At 38.4% G+C, this 27,344-nt stretch overlaps 4 protein-coding genes and 1 pseudogene across 4 annotated transcripts; 1 reads left to right on the top strand and 4 right to left on the bottom strand.

Moving 5' to 3' along the window:
• Positions 1-803: 803 nt before the first annotated feature.
• LOC103456212 (protein KINASE OF THE OUTER CHLOROPLAST MEMBRANE 1) lies at positions 804-4,869 on the bottom strand. Its single transcript, XM_008395878.4, has 5 exons — positions 4,729-4,869; positions 3,533-3,906; positions 3,343-3,434; positions 2,774-3,247; positions 804-1,981 (listed from the first exon to the last, which is right to left on the bottom strand). The coding sequence occupies exons 2-5, from the start codon at positions 3,896-3,898 to the stop codon at positions 1,018-1,020; spliced, it is 1,896 nt and encodes a 631-aa protein (XP_008394100.3). The 5' UTR covers positions 3,899-3,906; positions 4,729-4,869; the 3' UTR covers positions 804-1,017.
• Positions 4,870-7,838: 2,969 nt separating this feature from the next.
• Positions 7,839-9,603, bottom strand: LOC108169624 (ATP synthase subunit b', chloroplastic). The gene has a single exon (XM_017323233.3). The coding sequence runs from the start codon at positions 8,624-8,626 to the stop codon at positions 7,976-7,978; it is 651 nt and encodes a 216-aa protein (XP_017178722.1). The 5' UTR covers positions 8,627-9,603; the 3' UTR covers positions 7,839-7,975.
• On the bottom strand, positions 7,839-11,620 carry LOC103400255 (uncharacterized). Its single transcript, XM_017323232.3, has 5 exons — positions 11,120-11,620; positions 10,470-10,569; positions 10,176-10,275; positions 9,855-9,946; positions 7,839-9,667 (listed from the first exon to the last, which is right to left on the bottom strand). The coding sequence occupies exons 1-5, from the start codon at positions 11,322-11,324 to the stop codon at positions 9,307-9,309; spliced, it is 858 nt and encodes a 285-aa protein (XP_017178721.3). The 5' UTR covers positions 11,325-11,620; the 3' UTR covers positions 7,839-9,306.
• A 1,563-nt stretch (positions 11,621-13,183) lies between these two features.
• LOC103400256 (probable pectate lyase 1) lies at positions 13,184-14,184 on the top strand (annotated as a pseudogene).
• Positions 14,185-16,578: 2,394 nt separating this feature from the next.
• LOC103456210 (UDP-N-acetylglucosamine transporter UGNT1) lies at positions 16,579-20,538 on the bottom strand. The gene is made up of 10 exons (XM_008395876.4): positions 20,193-20,538; positions 19,764-19,840; positions 19,349-19,513; positions 19,115-19,248; positions 18,698-18,828; positions 18,555-18,599; positions 18,335-18,432; positions 17,554-17,661; positions 17,163-17,219; positions 16,579-17,073 (listed from the first exon to the last, which is right to left on the bottom strand). The coding sequence occupies exons 1-10, from the start codon at positions 20,353-20,355 to the stop codon at positions 16,999-17,001; spliced, it is 1,053 nt and encodes a 350-aa protein (XP_008394098.1). The 5' UTR covers positions 20,356-20,538; the 3' UTR covers positions 16,579-16,998.
• Positions 20,539-27,344: the final 6,806 nt, after the last annotated feature.

Genomic DNA, 27,344 nt, shown 5'->3' with positions numbered 1-27,344 from the left:
GGCAAAGAATCTTACAAATGTCGCAGGAACGATATCGTGGCGGTATATATGTGCCATGTAAGTCCTTTCTCCTCGTTAGACCAGGGTGTAACTAAGTTTGGATAAAAATAATGTACTTATAAGATAAAAGATCAACAGATATTCCTATTTTCTTTGTTTATATTCGATTCCGTTGTGCCACAACTTGATTTTCTTGTACTTGAAGTTAGTTTCACATGGAAATTTCGTGGAGAACATTAAAAGAGTGAGACCTAAGATAATTGAAAGTCTCATGGTTACATGTGCTTTATGTTTTGTTTCTCAATTAATGAGTGAAGAGAACAAAGAGTGACATGCGTGTTAAAGTAAAACTCTCATTGCAAGCAAAAACCACATGCCAAGCATCTATTAGATAGGCAATGCACTTTTGGACACATAACAAACGGAATTGGATTCTCTCTTGAGCACAAGCTCAGGAGCCTCATGCCCAGCGCACGTGGACCGTTGGATTTTGATACAGCGGCTACAAACAGGAGCAGAAGGTTCCTTTAAAAGTTATAATAATTGTAGCCGTTAGATCAAACTCCAATAACCCACGTGCGCTAGTCAGCAGGTTCCTGAGCTTGTGCTCAGGAGAGGATCCAATTCCCATAACAAACACCTTGAGACGGTGATGCCACTAAAGCCACCCAAAGCTACGTCCCAATTGCAAGAAAGAATCTCTCAGGCGCGATTGTCAGGTTGTCCTTCACCAGTTTCCCGGAAATAATCTCCATAAAATTATGGATATAAGCTTCCAAGATAATATTAAAATACAGTAGAGATGATCAACACAAATTAGTTTAACATATATACATTTATATATACATAGAGAGCGAATATGTTTGCCCCTAAATTCGACAGTGGTCCGGTTTGTAACGCTGTTCTCCAGCTTAAGTTAAACAGTAAAATGCCCTAGTGATACCCAACAAACTAGTTGCAGCATATATGTATGGTTGAACTTAAAATTAGTTCTGGGCAGATGAACTGTGCATGAAACTACCGAGCAGGACCGGTGGTAACACCTTCTCTGAAAAGGATATTTTTCATATTAGGAGGAATCCACGCCGGGTTTCCAGAATTCTGACCATCGGTATGCTGAATCTCATTCGGAGTAGCACCGCTCTGTTGCTTCTTCACCCTGGACCCCCCCGCCTTTGTTCCAACAAAAATGCCTAGCTTCATGGCTGTAAATATGCCCAATGCAACCAGAAGTGGCCTCACTGCCCAATGAAAATCCTCAAGATGTTGGTACTTCTTCACTATTCCTGGACATGTATCAAACGTAACCAATTCCACTTCAGCAGGATCAGCTACAAAGGTTGAGTTCTCTTCCCCAAAGGTCAGCATTCCCGGGAACTTGACAACAAGGCACCCATTTGGTAGGATCCACGTTATTTTCCCGGTGGCCCATGTCCCTTTCCTCTTACGGGGCCATTCAAATCGAGGGCTCAATACATTAGCTTTCAGCTTGACAAACTGACCCACACAGTAGGACTCTGCCATCTGAAACTCTGAAGAATTTCCCTTCCAGAGAGTTTCCAACCCTATAAATCCAACAGCTACATTACCATCACGATTGATGGAATGAAGAATACCTACTGGTGAGTGTTTCTTGTCTTCTTTCTTCAAGCGTACCCAATCACCAGCTGCCAAGCCAAAAGTGACCCGCTCCAGAGTCGAAACATGAACCCTCAGTGGGTCATGGATGCCATGGACTCTCACCAAATCAAACCCATGTTGATCTGCATCATGTTCGACACCCACTACTGTGCCTTCTGGAATATGCATGTTTTCAGGCTTGCAGCAGTTTGGTGGCTTTCTGGAACGCACCGTGTCACCCACTTGCAGTTGATCCTTTGAAAGGAACCACTCAGTGTAGCCAATGCTACTCGATTTTTCCTTGATTGTTCTTATCCCAAGACCCGTCCAGTCTCCATCACTGGAGATTGTACTCTGCAAGCTGCTAGTGTGGTAGCAGTTAATATCAAATATGTAAAAGTGGCGAACAGAACTTTTCTTTATGCAATGGTTTCTTCAAAACACAACTAAGCAGAGATAACCCGACATGCAACTTCTCATATCAATTATGGAAAATGAAATGTTGACTTCAGTCGGAAAATATCATTGTAAAATGTTTTTATTTTCTATCCAATTTTTACTTCCTATACAACTACAGTAAGTAGTTCATAAGGTAAAATTGCTTCCACAACCACGTAATAATCACATGATAATTACTTAAATTAAGCAATAATATCTATCGGAGAATAGGATTCCAGATCAGGCATATGACCAAAAAAAAAATGCAATTAATATATTGGAGATTTCACCCCTAATATCACCGAGGCCATTTGATAAAACCCCACACCTGACGCTAGATGATTAAGTGGGGACAATATCGGTGATATTGGTGGTGGACCATGCTGGGCTTATAAAGTTTTCAATATCAAAAAGCTTGCATAGTTTAATCTGACTTGCCACAAGAACCATCAAGATTTTGTTTGTACTTTGTAAAATGCAAGCGTATTCTCTAGATGACGATGCTGTTTATGGTGGACCTAAAAGATTGCTTATACTGAGAAAAGGGGTCTAAGTTTACAGAAGTATTGATCCTACACTAGACATAATGAAGTGACCTGCTTCCTATGCATTAATTCTTATTTGGGTTAGTAAGAAGAATGACATTATTATATGAAAAGAACTCCTCTTCTCAAAGACTCAGAACAAAATTATAAACATAGTAGAGGAACCATACCTTTTGAATAAAGTCAATATGTTCGTTATTAAAGGGCGACTCCTCAAATCGTACTCAAAGCAACCAAGAAGAATATTCTCTATTGCAGGAGGAAGGCCACTTGGTATGTCTGGTTTTTCTTGCTTTCCAACAACTAAATAAGATATTTCATCAACAGATTTTCCGCCCCAAGGACGGACACCGGTCAACATTTCCACAATGCTGCACCCAAAACCCCACGAGTCGGTCTCAAAAGATATTGGACCTCTTACTTCTGGTTGCCATTGTTCAGGTGCCATGTAGTTTGGGGTTCCAATCCTCCGAGTCATATCTGAGCTTATCAATGGTACGCCAAGCAATAGATAAGGAATACCAAAATCACCAAGAATTGCTTGGTCCTTTTCATTCAGAAGAACATTAGAAGGTTTAAGATTAAGAACCAAGATGCCTTTGGAGTGTAGTTCAAGAATCCCCGCAGCCAAACCAATCCCATACCTGTAACCAATAGCACAAGTAAAAATCGAGCACCAAAATCTTTGGGAAATAATAAACTTAAGCATTGCTAATGGTCTAATCAGGACCCAACTAACCTCAAAACATCAGGAAGTGAGAGCTTCCCTCCTCTGAGTTGTGCCATTTTGTCACCAACGGATCCCTCATATAATCTCATGATGATGCATATCTGAGTGCACAAACCCAAATTGCTTTTAGCAAGCTAGAAATCATACAGGCAGGACCGAAATCTCCTTATAGTGCATGAAATACATAAAAGTGTCTCACCTTTCCACTGATGATTGAAGTTCCATATAGCCAACAAACACCGCCAACTCCTTGACATTTGTGAAAAATATCAGCCAGTTTATCCAACACAGCCCTCATGTTGTCTTCTTTGATTGAATGGAACATCTTGATAGCCACCTCATGATACTCATCATAATCTTCTGTTGACTGATGATGGGTTGCTAACCAAACATCACCAAAGGGTCCCCTCCCAATTCTGTGTCTAAGTTTCAATTTTACAGGTTCAATCCAAGGACTTGTCTGTTCTGAAAAGGCTCCAATAGTTCTCAGGCCATCAGAATCACGATCTAAAAGCTCGTACTCAAATGAAGCTGACGGTTGGTTAGCAACAACTTGTTTAGCCATTTCTCGACCTGAAGACAATGCAAAATATTGCATGGACGCCACCATCACAAAAAAAAATTAACACAAAATCATATAAATACATAAATACACAAAAACTCCTATGATCTTCTCATCGCAAGACAGCAGATAGTTTTTGTAAACAGAGCTATGCCACTGATTCACTGAACCAAGGGCGAAGTAGCACACTCAGATATTGCAAACTAAAAGCGTATGTTAATCAAATTATTTGGGACTATATCAGGTCCCCTTCCTTCTTTCTTCATCTAGCCTACATCGATAGAGGACTCATGCTCAAAGGGACTACAAGTGAACCGACTGCGAACGAAAATACACGCAATAGTTGCACATACAAAGCAATTCAAACGCTGAAGAAATCAATGGAAATGGGATGCATAAAAAATATGATCACAGACGTTGTATTTAGGATTTTCTTAACCAGAAAACCCAGAGAGCTAAAATCCTCACACTTCATAACTAAGCATTAATCAGTTGTCTTCCTTCATCTGTTCTTTTGACCCAAAAAAGCATCAAACTTTATCTCCCTTCAGATTCTTCAATTTTCCCAGAAACCAGACCGACTCTGTTTGGTTACTGGGAAAATTTAACTCCACCGATTCACCTTTCACAATTTTTTGGTAACCCATTAACGCAAAAGTTAATTGGGTTCCACCGATTTGATCATTCCCATGACAAACTAATCAAACAAGAGCCATATAGCACAATGAAAAAATTTCAACGGAACAAACAGAGACTAAAAGCTAAAAAGAATACCATAAATCCAAAAAAGGAAAAAGAAAAAGAAGAATTAATGGAGATTAATAAATACTCACTGAAACTTGGTGATGAGCTCCGATGAGTTTGATATTTCGACGAATTTAGAGTGAACTTTACATACGTAACACACCACTCAGTCTGAGAGAGAGAGGTCTGGAATCTGAGAGAGCTTCAGAGAGAATGAAAGAGAGAGGGAGGAGAGAGAGAGAGAGAGAGAGAGAGTAATAATAGTATATACAACAAACGAAATGAGAACTAGTTCAAGTCCTAGTTGGGCTAGAATCGGTGAAGCTGCTGGGCCCCCTCTTAATTCTCTTTCATTATCCTTTTCCTTTTTCTTTGCCTTTTTCTTTTCCCGTTCGATTATAAGTAATATTCCAAACAAACGATATAAAGAGCAATGCATCGTTGCTCACGAAATCAATTTACATATAACGAGTTTATTGTCAGATGATATTTTAATTTAGAGTAAAAAAAATTTACACGTAAAACTAAATTATTAAACTAAAATAATAAAGTAGCAGGAAACCAATTCCATGTAAGTACTTTGCTCAAAGATTTGTCTTTAATAATCCAAACTATTATATAACCTGATTTATATGAATTAGATTGATAAGTAAGTAAAAAACTATATTTTCACAATTAAATTTTAACAATTGCGATTGTGCCTTTTGCTGCACGCAAAAGAAGTTTTGACCAATCTTGTTATTCAATCAATCAATCTTGAGCTTGCGGGAAAGAAGCTGAGGAGGAGTTTAAGAAGCAACTAATCACGTTCAATTATTGGATGTTGAATTCAAAAACAAGATGACGGCAAGAAAATAAAAGATACAAAATATAAAAAACGAGGAAGAATTGTTGTTAGTTGGATTGTTTCGTTTGGACACACCTGTCCCGCTTGTATTTTAATAAACGGTGGTGATGACTGATGGGTAAGTTAGTTGTGAGACAAGGGTAAAACCTTTGGAAGTGACAATAATGGTGAAAATGTTACTTTCATTTCCTTCTTCCATGCCTTAATATAATTTGATTAAATAAATACGAAAATATTTTATATTTTTGTAAATGTAATTTACCCATTTGTCTATTTGACTAGCAACCATACATATGTATACATGTGGCATACGTGTAACTGTATTATTGTTTAGGGTTTACGTGCAAAACAAGATGGTTAAAACTTGTTGGTGTTGTGATTGAACACAACTGTGTGATGTTGTTGGGTAAATCTGTCACATTACACATGCGTGATTCCAAGGGTATTTATTTTTTTTAATTTTTTTAAAAAGAAGACAATTGGTAGCAATTCAAGGTTATTCACCTATTACATGGGTCGGGAAGACTCACAGAGGTATTTCAGCCTTCTCCTGGTCACAAGTCTGGCTTCCACACCAGCAGCGGAATAATTAATGTTTGTCACTTGATGCAACTCGGGTTCAATATTACTACTTTAATCTAAGTCTACATTAAAGGAATAGATGAAATTTGTATCACGACTAGTGACCTGAGGAAGAATACTATATCTATCAGAGCAATTCATCGCTTGTCATGGCAATAAATATATTTCTAGGCTCATTGTGAGCCTTATTTATGTTCAATAAATAAGATTTTGACATGTGCACAGCCGCACATTGGTGAATAGATAAAGGGAAAGCTGATTCTGCAAGTCTGCAAATCACATGCAGCAATATAATCCAAAGGTACATATTGCTCTTGTACGAGATCTCCTCTTGTACCGAAGCCCTGTTCCTTTGGGCCCAGAAAATGTTGAAACCTACAGTGATGCATCTTTGCTTTATTTTGGGCCGAACGAATAACATTTTTTTCATGTTGAAACCTATGGTATTCACAGGCATCGGGATACCAAAAATTTTATGATGGTCCAATGTAAAGGATATTCCGAATCTTTTTAAAAAAATTTAGGGCTTGTTTGGTATCTTATTTGAAATTTTTTATAATTTCTTAAAACATTTTTTAAGAATTTTTCTTGAAAACAATTTTCTTTAAAACTCAAAAACTTGTTTGGTATGCGATTTAAAATTTTTAAATCTTACAACTTAAATTGGACAAAAAGATCCATAAAAAGGGGGTTGAGAGAGAGAGAGAGGAGAGAGGAGGAAAGAAAGTGAGAGATGATTGGAGGAAGGAGAAAGAAGTGGGAAGATCGGAGGAGATAGAGAGGAAGAGGAGTGAGAAAAAGAACAAGAGAATGAAGAAAGTGGATTAGAGGAGAGACGAAAAATGTAAAAAACAAAAAAAAAAAAAAAAGAGAAGGGGGAGAGAGAAAGAAGAAAAGAGAGATATATTTGGAGTGAGATGGGAGGAGAAAGAGAAAAGAAATGGGTGAGTAAAACTTTAAAAACTCATTTTTTGTGTTTTTAGATAATAAACTATATTTTTTAGTTAGTCTTGAGTTCAGTTTTTGAAAATAGTCTTACCAAACAAGTTTTTAATGCTTAAAACTTGAAAATTGTTTTTGAGTTTAAAAAGTTGAATTTAAGTAGAATACCAAACAGACTCTTAGATTCTTAAATTTTTGTTTTTATCAATGGTTTAATGATAAAATGCCCTAAGTGCCCGGTCTTCTAGAGCATCATAAAAAATCACTTTGAAACAATTTCAATTAGCGTATAGGTAAACAAAACTACCACTAATTTCTTGAAAGCCCATTTTACTTCTTACATATCTTTCTAATTTTCGACCGTCATATCGGAATGAATTGAAGAAGATCAACGGATAGAAATTAACAAATGATGTGTGATAAATAATTTAGGGTGTGTAGATAGCACACCCCTTTCTTGAAATGGACAATGGGAAAGGTGCAAGGAGTAGAGCTGACGGGTGAGTAACGTGTAAGAACATGCCCTTGGGAGGGAAACAACAGGCTACTAATATCCGGCAGGCTGAGGAGCAAAAGGAGGAATCCGCCCGATAAAAAAAATTTCAGGTAGCAAAACATTCTCTAGAATTTCTCTTTGATTCGAACACACAGCTGACAGTTCTATCACTCACCGCTCTATTCTGCTCACCTAACACATCCAACCCGATCTACTTACATGAATCGGGTTCACGGCCACCGAAAATCCTCTCCAACACTGTACAAATCCCATGAATCCTTTCTTCCCTCGGTTATTCAAATTACACATCCACAAAATATTAAACCAGAACAAGAAAAAACACAGTAATTTCATTCAATTAACATACAAATATTATTATTACAATTATATAATCATAGACACAGCAATCCGATTTCCCATTTGCCCCCATTCCAATTCACACCTTACGCGAAAAACAAACCCAAGAAACTCAGAGAGGAAGGACCTTCTTTACAATCTGGTCACTGAGATTGGCAATCTGTGAGTCAAGCGCCTTCATGGTCTCCTCCTTCTGCTCCTCCAACTTCGCCAACGCCTCCTGCAGCTCCGCCTCCACCTTTTTCCTCCCCTCCGCCAACTTCTGCTCCACCTCCCCCTGCGTCTCCTTCTTCATCTTCGTCAGCGCCGCCGATATCTCCGCCCTCGCCGCCCTCATGATGGCGATGCCTTGCTCCTCAAGCTGCTTCACCTCCTCCGACGTGTCCTTCACGCTCCCCAGCTTCTCCCTGATGGCCGCGTCCCTCTCGTCCATGAAGTTCCCCAGTGGGCTGTAGTAGAGCTTGTCCAGCGCCACCATCAGCAGCAGGAACTGCACCATCTGGATGGGGAGGGTCAGGTCGAAGTCGAACAGGGCCGCCTTCTCGAATTCCTCCGCCAGGGAAGGTGGCGCCAATGCGAGCGAGGCGGCGGCGATGGCGGAGAGGGAGGAGGATAGGGATACCAATTGGGGCTTTGTGAGCTTTGGGAGGTTTGCTGGCATTTTGGGGATGGAGATTTGGAGTGGGATTCTGGGTTTTGGGTTTGGGGTAGAAGGGGAGGAGGAGATGGGGACTTTGGAGGAAGCCATGATCATGTTGGCCATGGCGGAGGACTTTGCTGGTTCCTGTGCTGTTCTCTGGATTTTGGGATTTTGAGAATTCTTTGGGATTTTTGGATTTGGGGATTTGAGGGGTTGTGAATTTGTGAGGGTAAATCTTTGGGGAGGGCTATCTCAATTCCTTGCCACACATTTACGAGGATTTTATGGATTCAAAAGGGGGAAGGAGTTTGTGGTGAGTGATGAGTGGCACTGTGACAGTCCTACATGAGGACCCAAAAAGTTGGCACCTTGGACACAAATATGAAATAGCCCATCATCCAAACCTGGTCCAGGCCCAAGTAGGTTTTGAATCCCAAGTATGGAGAAATTGGAGTCAGTGTGGAATTCAACAGTGGCGTCATTGTAAGTCAAATCACACTTATATATGGGAAAGCAAAAACACATAGCAATGCGTGATTGATTTTAAGTTGTGTAACTACGGCATCCCTGGTGCAGGTAAGTTTCTCTCGTCACGAAGCTTTGAAAAGAAAATCCCTCCTATATGTACATTGACTTGGCTCCAAAACCTTTACAGCTACACTTTTCAGGTGATGAGAATGGGAGCAGTAGAAAATGAAATTTATATAAGCGGGCAAATGACTGTAGAGTGTAAGGCCTAATGTAATTTTAATCATACTATCTAATCAATTTAGGCCCGTAGGGATAGAAACCATACTGTAGCGCTAATCTGTTCTCCAAGTATCCCTTCGACTAGACCGTTTATCGCGTTTCTCGAAACAAAGCACAAATATCTTCCTAAACCCAAGCAACAACCCACTGGCTATGCTTGGCGCCCAAGTTCTTTTAGATGTTGTTCCTACAGCTGACAGTTTGGAGTATGGAAACCATTCTCCCAATAAGAAGGGCAGCCTGCTCTCATTGTGTTCGATAGAAACTTCGTCATCGCAATGCGGGTACTTTGGATTCTTGATGTGATCAGAATCATAACATACCTCGTCATTCTGTTCTACGTCTTTGCCATTCTCTTCTTTCTCAATGTCAGTCGGGTCTTCCTCTTGAAAGCTCAATGATCGCAACATTGACCTGCACATATTGAATTGACAAGTACACAACACGATTGAAAAATAAAAGACCAGCAGAGAAACGCGGTTAAGAAGCAGGGCCTGGCAACGATGGTTCCTATTATCTGTGTAGGGAACTGCGGTATTTTCTTTTTTTTTTTGTGCTAAAAATTCTTATAAAAGAGAAATGGCAATAGGGAGAGCCTCACGTTGTGTTTTGTTTTAAAGCAAGGAACCCTTTCTTTGACGATTGGCTCTTTGTCATGCTGTAGTTGATTGAAACATGCCGGACAAAATGCAGCTGCACATACCAAACAACACCAGTTGACATACATGAAGACAACACAATGTTATCAGACTCTTAAGTAAAAGACATGCAGACATGGGGGAGGACGCGGGATAGAGGAAGTGAACTTGGAGTGGCAAAATCCAATTAAACAACCCAAATTACCAACGATCAATTTCAAGGACACCAAACCAAGCATAATAGTAGCCAACTGGATAAACGATAAATTTGATCTGCCGCATACCTGATCACCGTCTTTGATGCCATAAAGTTTGATATGATCAGTTTCAACAAGTAGCTTCTGATTATCGTAGCACAAGCAGAAATGACCCCACACATGTGGCCTCCATGAACCATATTTAAACAAGGAACATCGTTAATGATACGAATACGGTTGTGTAATGAAATTACCAACTCAAAAGTATAAAAACTGCTAAGCTTCACATCTGAATGCTAACAAAGATAAATTTCTGTGATTATATGGTTTTGCAGCTTTTGCTTCTCATCCAAAATATTTAAATGGATAAAGTGAACATACCATGAAATTTTTCCTGGTCCCTTCTGTGGCATGTGACTGAAAACGGCCTCGACTGCCTGCTTTAATTCCAAAATAGTGGCTGTCATGGAAACTTGAATATCTGTGAAAGGGAAGATCTTAGTTCATGCAACTCGCCGGAAAAAAAAAACAAGGAAAGAAAGAAAAACATCTCGATTCATGCAATTCTCAACCAGAAAAACAAATAAAGGAACCTTAAGAACAATGTACATATAATGAATTAGATATGAAGAAATCAAATCAAATCAAATGAAATCAATCATATATTGGCCCTGAAATTTTGTGGGGCGCAAATTTGTCTTTCAAAACCAAAGGAACCTTAAGAACAATGTACATAAAATGACCTCCTACATTCTTAAAATTTTCTCAGCAACCAAGCAGGCAGCAACGGGATTAACCATCGTGACAGAGAATTACAGACGTGCCTAGAAAATGAAATTAGAAATTAATAGGCGCAATGCACAACAGCAACGGGAAAATTTCAAATTCCTTCCCAGGATTAGAATCAAATTGTAATTCATAAGAGAAAATACAAAAAAATTAGTCAGTTTTCCAAAACTTTCTCAGCAACCGAACAAGCCACCAACAATGCACCATAGATTTTCAGAAACGAGAAGAGAGAGAGAGAGTACCGAAGCAAGAGCCATCCAATTTGAGAACGGAGAGCCGGAGAGGCTCCTGAGGAAGCGCGGAGTACGACAAGCTCTTGCGGGAGAAGCCATCGACGAGTAGCAACGGCACAAACGGCAGAGAATTGGAGCGGCGAGGCCGTTCGATCGACGACCGCCCAACTGGGATAAAATCATCATCGTCAATTCTCAGCGTGCTATACGACATAATAGCTCTACGAATTTCTCCCGGACAAACCCCTCAACCATCGCCTTATACACACAAAAAAAAGGAGCTCCAAATTCACCAAAAAATGACTCAAAAGTTATAAGAAAAATAAAGAGGGATTAGATTCTTAGGGAAGAAGAACACGCATTGTAAGATTAGGGTTTCGGAGCTTTTGTCGGAGGCAATTCCAGACAGAGAGAGAGAGAGAGGAAGGAGAGGGAAAGTGAGCGAGAGGGAAAGGGAGAGGGAGATATTTCCCCCTTTATTTTTTCTTTTTGTTTTCCCTTTTTTTTTGTAACAACCAATACAGCTTAGACAACCAATACCTACAGTTTGGTATGTGGGACGGGACGGGACGGGACGGAATGGGACGAGCCGTTCCGTCCCACATTTGGTGCACCTAAAAACTGTGGAACGGGTTGTCCCATGGGACGAAATTTGACTGATTTTTCGTTCCACCTCTTCCCCCTGGAACGACTCGTTCCACATCCGTGGAACACGAATTTATAACATTTTATGACAAAATTTCTCCTTATCTTTTTCAATATTTACATCATCTGTTCCGTCCCGTCCCATCCTGTTATGTCTCGTCCCGTCCCGTTCCGTCCCGTCTGCGTACCAAACGGTACCTAAATGATCAAAAGATAATCCAACGGTCATTCTCTGCTACTAGAATTTGAGGTACACGAGTTTGGTTCCGTAACAACTTTTGTTAAGAGTAAGAATTACATGGAAAAAACCATACTTTTTCTCAGAATTGGTATTATGTGTTGTGCCTTAACAGAAACACGAGCTCCAGCCATTCAATACTATGGTCTGGTGGTATTTCTTTTCATTTAGAAGTAAGAGACGTTAGGTTCGAATTTTATGAATGTTGAATTCGATACCAAATTAGGCTGGCCATTGTGTGCCTTTGCCAAACTCCCCCTCCCTTAGTGTAACAATATCGATATACTAATGTTTGTACCATACTTAGGGTCTCCGCATTTATATCTTGTATAAATACTCGGGTAACTCAAATGTAATTATGCAATAAATGAAGGGGTAAATATGTAATAAGTGAGGAGCCCTTGTTCTATAAAATGACCCATCACTCTCCTTATTGGAGGAGGCCAATTTTTAGGCCAATTGCTAGGCCAATTGCTAGTCCATAAGCCTCACATCCCCTCTCATATTCAGAGCAAAGCTCTCACCCTCTCAATCCTCTCACAAATAGAGAAATACAATATCAGTGTGGACATAGCCCAAACATTGGGGTGAACCACAATACATCTTGTGTTATTTACATTTCTTGCAGATTTACGGTCAGATTTACGTTGTTCCAAGACCTCCGGTTTTGTGCATCAACATTTGACGCCGTTTGTGGGAATCGATACAAAAAGTTGTGTCGGTTCTCTTTCATTTTTTCACCTCCACCGTGAATCTACAAAAACCCCCACCAAAACACAGCAGATCTCAGCAGGCTGTTCCCATAGCTGCTCCAAAATCATAGACAAAAAATCAAAATAACAAAAATCTTCAAATATGGTTCTGCTTCACCTCCCAAGAACCCATATATCCCTCTCCACCCATCTCTCTCTTTTCCTCGAAGCCCGCCACCGGTACTGTTCCGAAGCTAAAGAGAAAGGCAAATGCGAAGGCTAAGCCCAAGGAAGTAGGTGTTTCGACCAAGCCCAAACCCACCATCGGGATTATGAAGCTGATTCCGATCTCTCCAGCTCGCATAACCACCTCTCCCTCCCCCCCCTCTCTCTCTCTATACCTTCATTTGTGTGTGCGTCTTTAATTTCTCTCTACTCCCACATTCCTTCATCCTTACAGAGAGAGTCAAAGAGAGAGAGAGAGAGAGAGGAATTGCAATGGTAGTGTTTGACAGTAAGAAGAAATGGGTCGGTGCGTTCGTGACGGTGCTTCTCGTGTGTTGCTTCGCAGCTGCCATGGTCTCCATGGTCTCCGAGATCTTTCGCAACAGCAATGAAGGAACAAAGGAGTTGCAGAGCTCGAGCAACTCGTCAATGGCGGCCATAGTGGCTGAGGATGATGAAGGATTCAATAAACATGCAGTTGAAGACCTAGAAGAGATTGCTTCCATGGTTGACATGAGTATCCGTAACAGCACGGAGAAGAGGAAACTGGGCTACTTCTCATGTGGACCTGGCAATCCAATCGATGACTGTTGGCGCTGTGATCCCAACTGGCATAAAAACCGCAAGCGTCTTGCAGACTGTGGCATTCGTTTTGGGAGAAATGCCATTAGTGGCCGCGATGGATATGCTTCTATGTTGTCACCGACCCTAATGATGATGATCTTGTTAACCCCAAACCTGGTACTCTTCGCCATGCTGTCATCCAGACCAAGCCTCTCTGGATTGTGTTCAAGCAAGACATGGTGATACAGTTGAAGCATGAGCTCATCATGAACAGCTTTAAGACCATTGATGGTCGCGGAGTCAATGTTCACATTGCTAATGGAGGATGCATCACAATCCAATTTGTTATAAATATTATCATCCACGGCTTGCACATCTATGATTGCAAGCCCACTGGCAATGCTTTGGTGAAGAGCTCGCCTATTCACTTTGGGTGGCGGACAATGGCTGATTGAGATGTTGTCTCCATCTTCAGGTCAAGCCATATTTGGGTTTTCGAATGCCTTGCTGTGATTCTTCTTTACATCAAGTATAGGAAGGACCATGAACAGTGCTCTTACTTCAAAGTTGTAGGGCGTGGCCTGCAAGGACTTCCTGCTGAAGCATGTATAGGCTCAAAAACGGTTATCCAGACGAAAAGAGAAAAGAGAAAAGAGAAAAAAAGATGTCTGCCACCTGCTAAAAAAAAGAAAAATGAGGAAGAGTCATAGCTTATTATATATGCTCAAAAAATGGAGCAGGGCCAGGGAGGAGGGATGAGTCAGAGAGGGGTGAATTTTATTGAAGCGGGGAGATCAAGAAAAGCAAGTGCTGTCACTTTAGAGAAAAGGAATACAAAAAGCAAAAGCAAGGAGCGGGGAGATTAAGAAAAGCAAAAGATAAGCTTCCTATTAATTCTATCACGATTCCTTTTGTCTGCCAGGTGGAGAGGCAGAAAGAAAAGCAGAAAGTAAAAGCAGAAAGCAAAAGAAGATAAAATGAAGCAGACATAATTGCAGTGGTGATGACATGCAGAAAAGGGAATTATGGACGTGATCCATTGAGCAGAGGATCGGATTTATTTTTGAATGATGTAATTTATTTTTTGTATCTTTTGGAGATATCTGTATAACCCCATCAGAGGGTAATAAAAAAAATTAAAAAAAGGCAAGCCCAAAATAATGGGCTGGAATGTTATGTGGAAGGCGAAGGCCCATATGCCCAAAAAAGTCAGACCCTCTATTATCATTAATCAGGTGATCAAAAGTACGTTCAGTACTACAAAAAATTATTCGGCAGCCTGCCTTTATTATCACCAACCAGGTGATCAAAAGTACGCCCAGTACTAAAAAATTATTCGGCAGCCTGCCCTTATTATCACCAACCAGGTGATCAAAAGTACGCCCAGTACTCCAAAATTATTCGGCAGCCTGCCGTTATTATCACCAACCAGGTGATCAAAAGTACGTCCAGTACTTCAAAATTATACATGAGCATTACTCATATCAATCGTACATAAACATTCATGAGCATCACTCTTTTCAAATTATACATAAACATTCATGAGCATCATTCATGTCAACATTCATGAGCATCACTCATGTCAACATCCATGAGCATCCCTCTTGTCAATCAGCTTCAAAAGCTTCATTTACAGAGCTCTAGCGTCAAAAACTTCATTTACAGAGCTTTAACTTCAAAAGCTTCATTTACAAAAGCTCTAGCTTCAAAAGCTTCATTTATAAAAACTCCAGCTTCGAAAGCTTCATTTACAGAGCTCTAGCTTCAAAGTTTCACTTGCAAAGCTTCACCTACAAAGCTTCAGTGCAGAGTATACAAATACCGCCTCCGAACAACCGCCACTTCGGCCCATACATGGATTCAATTTGAAGTCTCCAGCCAATAGACTCTATTGACTGAAGACTTGGGGGACTACACTATGTACCATATATTGGGCCTCATAAAAAAATACTTGAGGGACTTAGCCCATTATTTTTTGTATTGAGAAGCGAGCCCTTATTTTATAAAATGGACTCCCTCACCATTATTATAGAGCATCGCCGCCTGCTGAGCAATTGCCTCGCCGCGAGCATCAACTCTTAGCCTATCACTTATGTATTGAGGAACGAGCCTTTATTTTATAAAAGGGACTCCCTCACCATCATTAGAGAGCATCGCCGCCTACTGAGCAACCGCCTCGCCGTGAGCATCAACTTTTAGCCCAACACTTATGTATTGAGGAGCAAGCCCTTATTCTATAAAAAGGACTCCCTGACCATCATTAGAGAGCATCACCGCATGCTGAGCAACCGCCTCGCCGCGAGTATCAACTCTTAGCCCATCACTTATGTATTGAGGAGCAAACCCTTATTCTATAAAATGAACTCCCTCACAATCATTAGAGAGCATTGCCGCCTATTGAGCAACCGCCTTGCCGCGAGCATCAACTCTTACCCCATCACTTATGTATTGAAGAGCGAGCCATTGTTCTATAAAAGGGACTTCCTCACCTTCAATGCCACAAGTCGAGCCAACCAAGGCAACATAAGCCACAAGCCGAGCAACCTTGCAACATGTGCTACTTCTAGTTGAGCATCATTTCAGATTGGGCACTGCCTCATATCGAGCATCAGTTCAAGACGACATCTAATTACTTCGGCCCACACATGGACTGAATTTCAAGTCTCCAGCCAAAAAACTCTTGACTGAAGACTTGAGGGACCACTGTTTGTACCATACTTAAGACTTTCGTATTTAGATCTCGTATAAATACTCGGATGACTCAAATGTAATTATACAATAAATGAATGGGCAAATATGTAATAAGTGAGGAGCTCTTGTTCTATAAAAAGACCTCTCACTCTCCTCATTAGGAGATGCCAATTCTTAGGCCAATTGCTAGGCCATAAGCCACACATCCCCTCTCATATTCAGAGCAAAGCTCTCACCCTCTCAATCATCTCACAAATAGAGAAATACAATATCAGTGTAAACGTAGCCCAAACATTGGGGTGAACCACGATATATCTTGTGTTATTTACATTTCTTGCATATTCACGGTTGGATTTACGTTGTCCAAAACCTCAAGTTTTGCGCATCAACAACTAAAAAAAAAAAACACGAGCTTGCATACACGCACAACTAATATAGTTCCAACAAAAAACCTACGATCAACAGTATATATGAAACTACATTTTGCGTTTACCGTCGCTTCAAAATTTGAGCATATGTGACCGAAATATTGGAAGAAGGGAAAATATTCATGGTATACAATGACAAAGCCCAAACAAACTAAATCAGCAAGCAGCTGCCAATGCCAAATTGTGCAGGCGTTGTTTCCAACACCTGCTGGTTGGTATGGAAGAATACGTACACTCCGTTTCCAGTTAACAGTTAAATCCACCACTGAGCGGATGTCTCCGGTCTTAATACTGCACATCTCACTCCAAGAGCCTCGTAATCGCAAATTCAAATTTGGTGGTGGTGTAAACAAGGGCAGCAACTAATCGTCTTCAGGTGAGAGAACTAGACATTTGTTGAATATGTTACTTCCCTATGAGCTTATAGTAGGCATACAACCCAGAGCCAAGGAAACCGAGAGATTGACCGATAACATTCAACTGCCAAATAAAAAAGTTAAAACGCGTCAATTTCTAAATCAAATAGTGAAAGAGTGATTTTATTAGAGCAGAGAATAGTTTGCACTTACAATATCAAATGGAAGGCCGCCGAATAGCATCCAGCCAAGTCCAACAGTAAAAAAATCCTATAGCAGTTTAGTGACCAGAAAATGTAAGAGATGTGAAATGTTATGTTAATGAAGATATCTGTTCAATATCAGAGTCGCATATATAAACAATGTACCTTTATTCATTTATTTTCTGAATTAAAGTAACTTTCATATCCATTTGATCCATTTACGACATTAAGAAAGCTCAATCAAATGAGCCATAACATAGCTACCTCAATCGCTTTACGTTTTCAAATTTCAAATTATTCACACGCATAAAAGTATGGCCACACCACCTGGAGAAATTCATAGAGGCTGCTAACTTATGTTGTCAATACATCTAAGAGACAGAACTATAGGCTACACAAACCTTCAAGTTACCGCAAATTGTCTGCGTAAGAGCTGAATTCAGAGTTGTGTTAAGGAATATGCTGTAATTCAAGAAGAAGGCTAGTATACAGGAACAAAGCAAGACCGCCTGCCAAAAGGAGGAAGAAAAATAGGAAACAACAGTGGATCTCAATCAAAACCACAGGAGTTACTTGGAAGTTGTATTTAAGTAATGCAAGAAGAATAGGCTTATTATACTTGAGTAATTGATGTCAATTGAATTCTATGAAATGCCAAAAAACCCATAGGGAAGATGTAAAATGCTACATGGAGAAAACTTTGAAACTCATTCCGGATGTTCTCAAAACTTAAACTAACATGACGCAACAATTGCAAGTCCAAACACGTCACTTCCACCATATATCAACCATATAACACTAATTCATGTAGGCCACACAGACAGCTGGTGGCGAAAACAAATCAATGAAGTTCTACATGAAACATGGAAGATTTGTCTTGAGTTATCAAATAACAACATGAAATCAAAAATCGCATTAGAACAATATCATAATCATGAAACCCACGAACCAAACTGCAGGTAAAATTACTTTAAAGAAAAATGGAAAATATCAATAAACTAAACCACCTTTCGACAACGATGCAATAAAAGGGAATAACTGTACCAATCAATAACATATTTAAATAAGTATAACTTATAGCTTATAAGCTACCAAGACACAAAGCCATGCAAAAAAAATATTTTGGACTATTAAGTGTGTATATGCATTAGCAGAGAAGAGTGGCATTGGTAAAGAATTTACCATAAAACCAGGTGAAAGAAGATAAGGAAACTCGATTGTTGCCTTCAAGTCACCACTAATAAAAGTCAAAAACAGCAAAATCGGTCCGCATGTGAATCCTATCATAGAGAAACAATACCATATGTGTCACAGCTTGATTCAATTAAATGAAAATATTTTTTTTTCCACAAGTTAAAAAAACCCGAAAGGGCACAAGTTGAGTCGGGATGTTTTAGCATACCGTTACACCACATGAGGCCAAAACTATTAAGGCCACTGGATTTCCCTGACAAAAAGAAACCAACCGTCAATATCTTAGAAACCTGTCAACCAGCAAAGTGGAATCCACTGGTTTTCTCCAAAGATAAAATGTTAAAGTATTACCAATACGGGCTATGGTTGCAAGATATACTGCTGTTGTGATGTTGGATAAGAAAACAACACCATAGCCATAGGCATCAAATGACAAATCCCGAGATCCAGCAACAAATGCACCAAGAACAATCAGGCCGACACTGATAACAACCTTAAAATATTCAGTTAAATGAGAAAATCAGGTAGATGGCCAACAAAGTAAACACATAATGTAGAACCATTCTTCATCACATTCGCTCATGGGATAATACAAAACTCTCTCACTTGACCAATTCATGAACACAAACAAAAGTGCCAACAGGTCTGCGTTCAGAACTTTCATCCAATCAAAATGTATATAATTCTTTACATATATTTAGAAGAGCAGATTCTATACATATTATCATCAGCATATACAGAATAAGTTACATACAAGGGGTCACTTACCTTCGAACAATGGGAGCTGTATATCTCTGCCCAGCCAAAACATACTCCATAACCATTGTAAATACCACGGTAGTTCTTCTGAGGGTGGTGTACATGGGAACATTTACTCCACGGACAGACTCCATGGTGGCTAGCTTTCAAGGAGAAATAAATGAATGCGCAAACATTAATCACAAATACAAGAAAGCTACTGATCAATAGTTACCGATCAACACTAGATTACAAAATGCGTACCATGTACAGCAAATAAGCTCCTGCAAGAGGAAGGGTTTTCTTCAATGTTTTTAATGGTACAAGTGTTGTGGTGCTGTCGTCAGAAATAATCAAAGATTCACCTACTGTGAAAGAAATCATCTTCCAGCGTCTCAAGGTGTAGAGAAAACCACATGAACATATCATCTGCAGTAGAAACCATAAAAAAGGAAAATGTCTTATTTTTTATCATTAGATATTCAATATGCAGGGCAAACCATGAAGTTATGCACGAAAAGCATTCAAAACAAAGCCAACAACACCATGAGGTTAGACTGTGTCTTAATTTTGATTAAAGAAATGAACTTTACACAAGAACAGCACAAGAAAGCAGGCAGCATACTTAAATTCCGACCAAAAGACGAAAGATTAATGTAGGATACGTTTGGGAAAATACCTGAAAAAGTGTGATAACGTTTGCACTTGGAAATTTATAAGACGAGAGAGCTGCCTTGTTGAACATCACCAACATCACTACAAACAAAATGCGAACAATTAACTAAGTTCACATTCTTTAAAAATTTCACACCATTTGGGATTGCAAATAACTTGTAACCATAAGTGCTTCTGCTAGAAGTGCTTTTATTATAAACACTTTAAAAAAATTTATTTAAGTTTTTCTACCGAACGCTTTTAGCCAATCCCAACTAGGAATGCAAAAAACCCAAATTCATATCAAAACATTCTCGCCCATTAAAGCTTCCAATCTCCTTCAAATATTTTGATATCCAATTTCAATTTCTTTGAAAGTTTGAAACTTTAATTTATGGGAATCAAAAGCTTTGAAAATTGCAGCATAACAGGATTAAAGGGGCGTATAATTTACCTGCACAAGCCATGTACGAGATTGCAGCGTAGGCTCCACGTCTGGTCATGGCGGATCCTCTGAAGAGTTTCTCATCGTCGCCAGCTCCGATGAGTCTCTCTCTCTCCTGGTCCCTCGGAGGATCCGACACCGGCAATATCGAATTCTTGACCGAACCCGACATCTCTAATCTCCCTGTCGGAGTCTGTGTCTGTGATCAGAGAGAGTTCAACGTTAGGGAAAGGAATGGGACAAGAATTCAATTCAAATGGGAGAGTTGAGCCTCGTCTGGGGCGGGTTCGAATTGGGCAGGTCAATTGGTCCCTACACAGCGGGTCAATTGGGCTTAGCGTTTTTTAATTTATTTGGTCAAGGGAGTTTTGCTAACGGATAAATATCAACGATCAATGATAATTTTATATATATTAATAAATAACAAATGCTAATAAATAAATAACAGAGTATTAACAATGTGAAATAATATTGAACAGAAAAATTAAAGATCGATGTTTGTGTACCACAATATCCTTAAAACATATATTTTGTCTCTACTCTGTACTTGTACTTGTAGTTCTACAGACATCCGCCTCACCAAAATTCAACGATCTAAGTTAGAATTCCAGCACCAGAAAACTGACTTCTGGCGAATTTCTATGTGGTTCTCTAAGTAACAAGGTTTAGGATTGTAGAAGAAGAATTTGATGTTTCTGTATTCTAAATGTCATGCAGATGAATGTATATATAATTGGTTTATACCTGTTCGCAACAGGTATAAAAATGGGGTGCGTCTGTTGGAAGTCATCTTTCACAGTGGGGTGCTTTGCTTTGTGTTCTTTCATCTCAACATACTTCATATGAAAAGATGAGTATGTTGATGAAAAAATTAATTACTTAATTAAATTCAAAATTAATTAAAAATAATTAATTAAATCCGAAAATAACTAATTAAATAATTTAATTATTAGAGCTCAACCCCATCTTATAAAGTGAAGAACCCTTTTGTAATAACTAATGTTAAATAATGAAATTCCTAATTAAAATTTCTAACAACAAGGTTGACCTGGCAAATGCTGCTTTCTACAACAGCTACTATTCAATTTTCATGGGAAGTTTCTTGAAGTCGTCACCTGACTTACGACGGTGCCGTCCTAGTGAAATGTTCATATCATTGGGAAAATCAATATTCAGTAATTTGGATGGGCATAGTACCTATAATTTTTTCGACAAAAAAAAAGGAGCACCTATAATTTAGTGAATTTTTTCTTTAATTTATAAGTTCAATTTTTTAAAGTCGACTTCACAGAGAGTAAATACAGTATTAATTCATGATGCTGGTTCATTGTGTGACTTAGCTCATATCTTATATTATTGTTGATTTTGAAATTTTAATTTTCTTGTGATGAATAATTTTTAGCTATACACAATTGTGACTCACTTGTGTTTATTTTTTTCGCTGTGCAATACAATTAGTATATAACTTTTTTTTCAAATTTTTTTTATTATTAAGGAGAGGGAGAGTTCGAAAATATGACAATAATCTAGGAAAAGGAATTATGAACCCGAGACGTATGGGTGAACCAAACATTCTATTTACTATGATCTAAAATATCGATATTATCCTTATATTTCCATCGAAATTTCCGTGTTTTTGGACTACCGATATTTCCGATATCATCGATATGTTGGACTTTGATAGGAACTCTATGTGGTACTAAGTCACTCATGTATCTTACCATGCAATGTATAAACTATAAAATATTGTACTAATTCATTATATATAAATGATTATGGTGTGTTTAAACTTCTTTCATTAATTATTACATATTTTCTATACTCATAATGTTTGCCTGCTCGCTATATAATCAACTTAAATCAGTTAAATCCATCATGCAATGCATTTCCTTCCAATTTTTTGTGATAAACTAATAGATAATTGACTAAATAAACATCATGCAAAGTTTCAATAAAAATTTCCAAGTTTTTCTTATAATTTCCATGGTTTTTATTCAATTTTTATCGATATTGATAATATCCCGATATTTCCATCGAAATTTCCGTGTTTTTGGACTACCGATATTTCCGATATCATCGATATTTTAGACCTTGACTATGATATTGGCTTACATGCTAGACATATTCTCTGTCACGCAACTCTAATTGCAATATAAACAACAATGAAGTTTAAGCATCTTTAGGGGCAACTTCAAACCTCTAAGGGTGTGTTTGTTTCACCTTAAGTGAGAGTGGACTAGCTAGGACTATTATCTCATGTTTGTTATGTTTGGGGACTAAGTTAAATGAGACTAGCCTTCACTCGCTTGGACTCAGGGCTTCGTTAGGTTGTCAAATTAGTCCCCTGCTGAACCATGGGATTTCTAAGGACCTCACTAAGCGCCTCCTTCTTCGCTTCCTTGACTGAGCTTTGTTTCCTTCATTCTCTTCATAATCCCAGTCAGTATGTAAATCTCGCCACAAATTCAAACCCCAAAACCTTGATTTCACCGATTTCCCCCAAAAAATCATCTTCTTATTTTCCACCGAATCCCCATCAAACCCGCCCAAATTCACATCAATCCATAAGCTTCAGTTTCCCTCTAGGGTTTTCAGAGCTCTGTAATTGCAGAGATAGAAAGTGGGTAGTCGTCAAAATGCTAGGTGGGTTGTACGGAGACCTTACTCTGCCCTCTTCGACGAAGAAATAGAAGTCATACAATAGCACGGTGTGGTTGAGCAACACAAAAATGGCACCGCAGCCCCTCTGGAAGCCGCGTCGATTTTGCCCTGCCGCAAACGATTTAATTGCAGAGCACTATTTCGTATAGAAAAGGGCTATGCCCTTTTATTTTTGTTTTCGATATTTCCAAGATGGAGAAGGATCTGGATATTTTCAAGATGGATATTAAAGACTCTTTATTTTTATTTTTTTAGTTTGATATTAAAAGACTTGGAATCAACAAGATTAATTTTCATAAAAATATGGAATCAATAATATTAATCTTCATAACAGTTTTAATTAGAAAGAAATTAAAATAAACATTAATTTAGTCATTCTCAGAGCAAACACCAAATTGAGAATAATATTTTTTTCATTATCCTACTTTTAGTTCGATACTGCACCAAACGCTTCACTAATTTAGTCCAACTTAGTCTAGTCTAAGCCAATCCAGCTTCGTCCCTAAAGCTAGTCCAGTCCGAGATAGTCCGGTACAACAAACGCACCCTAATAGTATTGTTGAACACAATACTTCAAAGAAAGATAAGGTTTAAACCCTTTTCACAAGTCTTGAAAAGTTTTAAGTGTAAGGATAACTAAGATTATGCGTAAGTTACTTAACCCCAAATGATGTCTAAAAGAAAAACAAGGTTTTTTTCTTAGTGCCCCAACTTCCCCTCATTGAAATGACATTTTTTTGACTCTTTGCAAGATATAATTAAACTTGATCATTAGCAAACGAATCTAATTACAAAGTACAAGTTCAAACGACAAAACTAATTATTAATCGATGGGCTTCAACTTAAAGTTAAAGAGAAAAATCAAACAAAATTCCAAGCAATTATCTCATAGATTCTATGTGTTGAGTTCTAATAAACAGATAATGTCGTTATTTGAAAATTAATTTTATGCAACTGTAACAAAAAATTTGTTGATATTTTCATATTTTGAGTTCAGCTATCATGGTTTTATGTTCTAGTAAAAGAGAAATGTTTATTTATCCAACTATCAATAGTAAACATTAATTACATTAATTTTGTATATAAATGTGCGACCAAATTCACTGGCAATACAATCTGACACATAATTCATTGAGGAATCATAGGAGTAGGAACCTTGGACTCTTGACAGTTTGATTGAAATGAACAGAGTTAGTTGGCTTGTTTGCTACTACACGAATCTTCGAGGAAACCAAGTTGGTGGTAGCGATCCTTATGTCCTCATCCTACATAGATCTTTGATTAGTTAGATTGAACGTCATGAAAAGGACATGATCAAAATATAAGTACTTTGAACAGAGAGTTATGGGTCTCTATAATTGAGAAGAGTGGCAGATTTAGAGAGGAAATATATGGGGGCGGCTGCCCCCACTCAACAAATTGTGGTTCCATTGTTCTTCCCAAATGCTAAGGTGGGGGCAAAATGTTCGTTAAATTTTCTCCACAAAACAAGCAATTGTTAGTTGAGTAATGTGTGTTTGCATCTTGTCTTAGCAAGAAAAACAAATTATGGGGACATATTTAGAATATCAAACTGCGTTAGGCTAAATTTATTTTACGTATAAATCTATCAGAAAACTCGATGATGACTTTCACATTCTCATTCTTTCATACTTAGTAACTTTCACGTTCTTACTCAATAGTAGTCTCTGTCCCTAAATTTTTTGAATCTTCTGCTACTTCAAGGACATTTTTGTCCACAATGGAAGCACCTTGGATGTCCCTTAATTAGGTGATATTGTTGTGTGCGATAGTTTTTGGTGCCTATATATGAGGGGACCTCCAAAAAAGATAAGAACATGAATAATAGTGAAAACTGCTCCCACTTTTACTTGCCTTCAAAGTTCAAACTTCAAAGGCATATATGAATGTGATGTGCATGTGGGTTCTTAACATTATTTTTGTAAGGGTTGAACCAGACAGACTTTGCAAATAACATGCGATCGAGGTAAGTGACTGCTTTCTGGTTGTTTGATTAAGCAACCCTAAACTCACGTTTAGCATACTAAAGCACGTTTGGCTTCTTCGGGGTAAGCTAAGGTTCGTGAATATTTGAATATCTAGGTCTTCAAATCCATAATTTTTGGTCCCCTGTTCTGGTGGAGTATGTTGGCCCCGTCTAGGTGTAGGAAATCTAGGTCAAATTAATTAAACTTTGGCCTAATTAGTAATTACGAAACAAAGTCCGGCCATCTGGGGTGTGGCACTCCACCGCTTCGCCTAGCAGCACGACACTTGCATTGCTCTCTGGGATGTTGTACATATAGTCTATTACTAATACTACAATTTAGTGGTATTTCTAACTACTTATAAGCAGTAGTGAAATATCTAAAATTCGACTCTTATGAAACTATGAATAGTGAGTTTGTTATCTAATTAATGAATTAATCATTATCTGATTTCTATATCTTCTACGTATATATATGCCTTAGGTTCTTTTAGATGAGATTTTGGTCCAATTAAATAAAGGTTAGGATGGACTTGCATAAAAAGTTAACCTGTAATTAACAAGACGTGTCTTGTTAAGAAGTGTTCTTGAAAAAAACCTTTGTTTATCAAACGCCATTTGTATTAGAACGTATACAAATTATCATGGACTTTTATAATCCATTAACACTTTTTAGTAAAACGTCGCTTTAGAAAATCAGAATAACTGACTATTTGGAGACAGATTAAACGAGACCATGCATAGAGGTTCAATCCAGTTAGCTAGTGGATGCGCTTTTGATCACCTTCATCATGCAGTAATATAAATTCATCTATTGATCACACTAATTGAGTAGGTCGAATTTGCATGCAAAGGCAGTAGTATCACTACTACTGATCCATTGGCCAGCAGCTGCAAAAGAAACATGAACTAAACAGCTCAGTTCACATGATTTGCGTTCCACCAAGAGCACATGGGCGCAATCCAGACAAGACCGACACGACTCGTCGTTTAGGTTGGCTTCAAAATGTGTGGGTCGAACCGACGAACCACACGAGCCATGCCGGCCTGCACTGCCCCATGCTTCCCCTCGCGTGAACTTCATAAGGGCTATGTACCTTTAGTTCCAAGCAAACAAACCACTACCACCACGTACGTACGTCATTGCCTCCTGCAATGCAAAACCCTACATTTCACTTGTGTTATTGGATTTTGGAGCCAACATATACCAAAAATCTGTTGATCTCGATTAATATTCTTTCAGTTCCCACATTATTATATCATTTATATTTAAGGTTTACATGTAAAACTCCGACAAAGAGAATCCTTATTTTTTTAATAGATGAAGCTATATACAGCTAGAGGATCTTTGTACTTAGTAGTTAATAAAATAATTTGAATGATTAACAAGGTCAAGGGGATTGTTTGAATCATTCACGCATGCATCAACATGTGTTTGATGGTTTTTTTCCCGACATGCATATGTATAAGTTATCAAAAAGTATTAACTAATTAAACTCATGTGCATGAACTATTTAAAAAGAGTTTTTGTTGTTGTTGTTGTTGTTGTTGTTGTTGTTGTCAAATGTAGATTTGGTTAGATTAGCCACCAATGGGGTTTGAACCTACGCCGTCATATAATGATTCAACTCATTTCCACCACTGTGGTAAAAGACTACTTGCGAACTATTTAAAAAGAGTTGCCACTGGCCAATGTTTGTTCGTCTGTTGGACTTGAGTGCCCAAAAGGGTTCACTTGCTTGGTGAATTGCCATAACTCGCATATGTTTTACTGTCATCTTTTATGTTACGAGTCACTTTTTTAATCACTTGATATGTTTGATGTTTATAGATGACTTATGATATTTTTATGAAAATTACTATTGATCTGTAATATGATTAAAATTTTGTAAATATGTCTTGAATAATATTTTAGAAAATTAGCTGTTTAATCATGACATTTGTACATTATAATTACGTTAATCAAATATGGGTTCACAATGAGGTATACAATGTACCCATGGCACAGACACACAAGTTTTGTTGATTTTGTAATATTGAAAAACGTCTCAAGTTCGAATTCATCATTGCCAAAGTTTAAACCTTGAAAAAAAAAAAGGAAATTAAGTTTGGATTTTTGGGACTAGCCCATCAACCAAAAATCCATTTCATAAAGTTGTGGCCCGTTATCACAGCCCTCGTGAACCAACTGATGATTAATAAGCCCATCTCCAAATCCAAAGCCACGCGAAAGCTTCTTCCATGGAGATTTTCTCAAGCAACACAAACGTCCTTAACCAACTATAGTGTCTACAAAGTCATCAGCCTAAATTCCTAATACTAATTTTACCATTCCAACATCATCAAATATAATTTGTGAAGATAAAGACCAAATAAACATTGGTAGTTTGCAGTTGCGTTCACATTACAAATTCAATTCTCTCTTCTAACTTATTTTTAGATTGTAGACGCATAAGTAATCAAATTGGTTAGAACCTAGAGCGGATACTCTTATGCATATGAGTTTATATCTC

Source organism: Malus domestica, chromosome 15 (assembly GCF_042453785.1).
Source record: "Malus domestica chromosome 15, GDT2T_hap1".
Classification (NCBI taxonomy): domain Eukaryota; kingdom Viridiplantae; phylum Streptophyta; class Magnoliopsida; order Rosales; family Rosaceae; genus Malus; species Malus domestica.
The sequence above is the reverse complement of the archived record's forward strand: the minus strand, read 5'-3'. Positions and strand labels throughout refer to the sequence as shown.

What these genes read in the sequence shown, in the direction of transcription:
- LOC103456212 (XM_008395878.4), bottom strand. Translation starts at nt 3,898, where the DNA reads ATGGCTAAACAAGTTGTTGCTAACCAACCGTCAGCTTCATTTGAGTAC. An exon ending in TCACTTCCTGATGTTTTGAG is followed by an intron (nt 3,248 to 3,342) that starts GTTAGTTGGGTC and finishes TATTGGTTACAG; the next exon opens with GTATGGGATTGGTTTGGCTG. An exon ending in ATATTGACTTTATTCAAAAG is followed by an intron (nt 1,982 to 2,773) that starts GTATGGTTCCTC and finishes CCACACTAGCAG; the next exon opens with CTTGCAGAGTACAATCTCCA.
- LOC108169624 (XM_017323233.3), bottom strand. Translation starts at nt 8,626, where the DNA reads ATGGCCAACATGATCATGGCTTCCTCCAAAGTCCCCATCTCCTCCTCC.
- LOC103400255 (XM_017323232.3), bottom strand. Translation starts at nt 11,324, where the DNA reads ATGTCGTATAGCACGCTGAGAATTGACGATGATGATTTTATCCCAGTT. An exon ending in ATTGGATGGCTCTTGCTTCG is followed by an intron (nt 10,570 to 11,119) that starts GTACTCTCTCTC and finishes TCCCTTTCACAG; the next exon opens with ATATTCAAGTTTCCATGACA. An exon ending in GGACCAGGAAAAATTTCATG is followed by an intron (nt 10,276 to 10,469) that starts GTATGTTCACTT and finishes TGGTTCATGGAG; the next exon opens with GCCACATGTGTGGGGTCATT.
- LOC103456210 (XM_008395876.4), bottom strand. Translation starts at nt 20,355, where the DNA reads ATGTCGGGTTCGGTCAAGAATTCGATATTGCCGGTGTCGGATCCTCCG. An exon ending in ACAGCTCCCATTGTTCGAAG is followed by an intron (nt 18,829 to 19,114) that starts GTAAGTGACCCC and finishes GGTTGTTATCAG; the next exon opens with TGTCGGCCTGATTGTTCTTG. An exon ending in TGGCCTCATGTGGTGTAACG is followed by an intron (nt 18,433 to 18,554) that starts GTATGCTAAAAC and finishes TCTCTATGATAG; the next exon opens with GATTCACATGCGGACCGATT.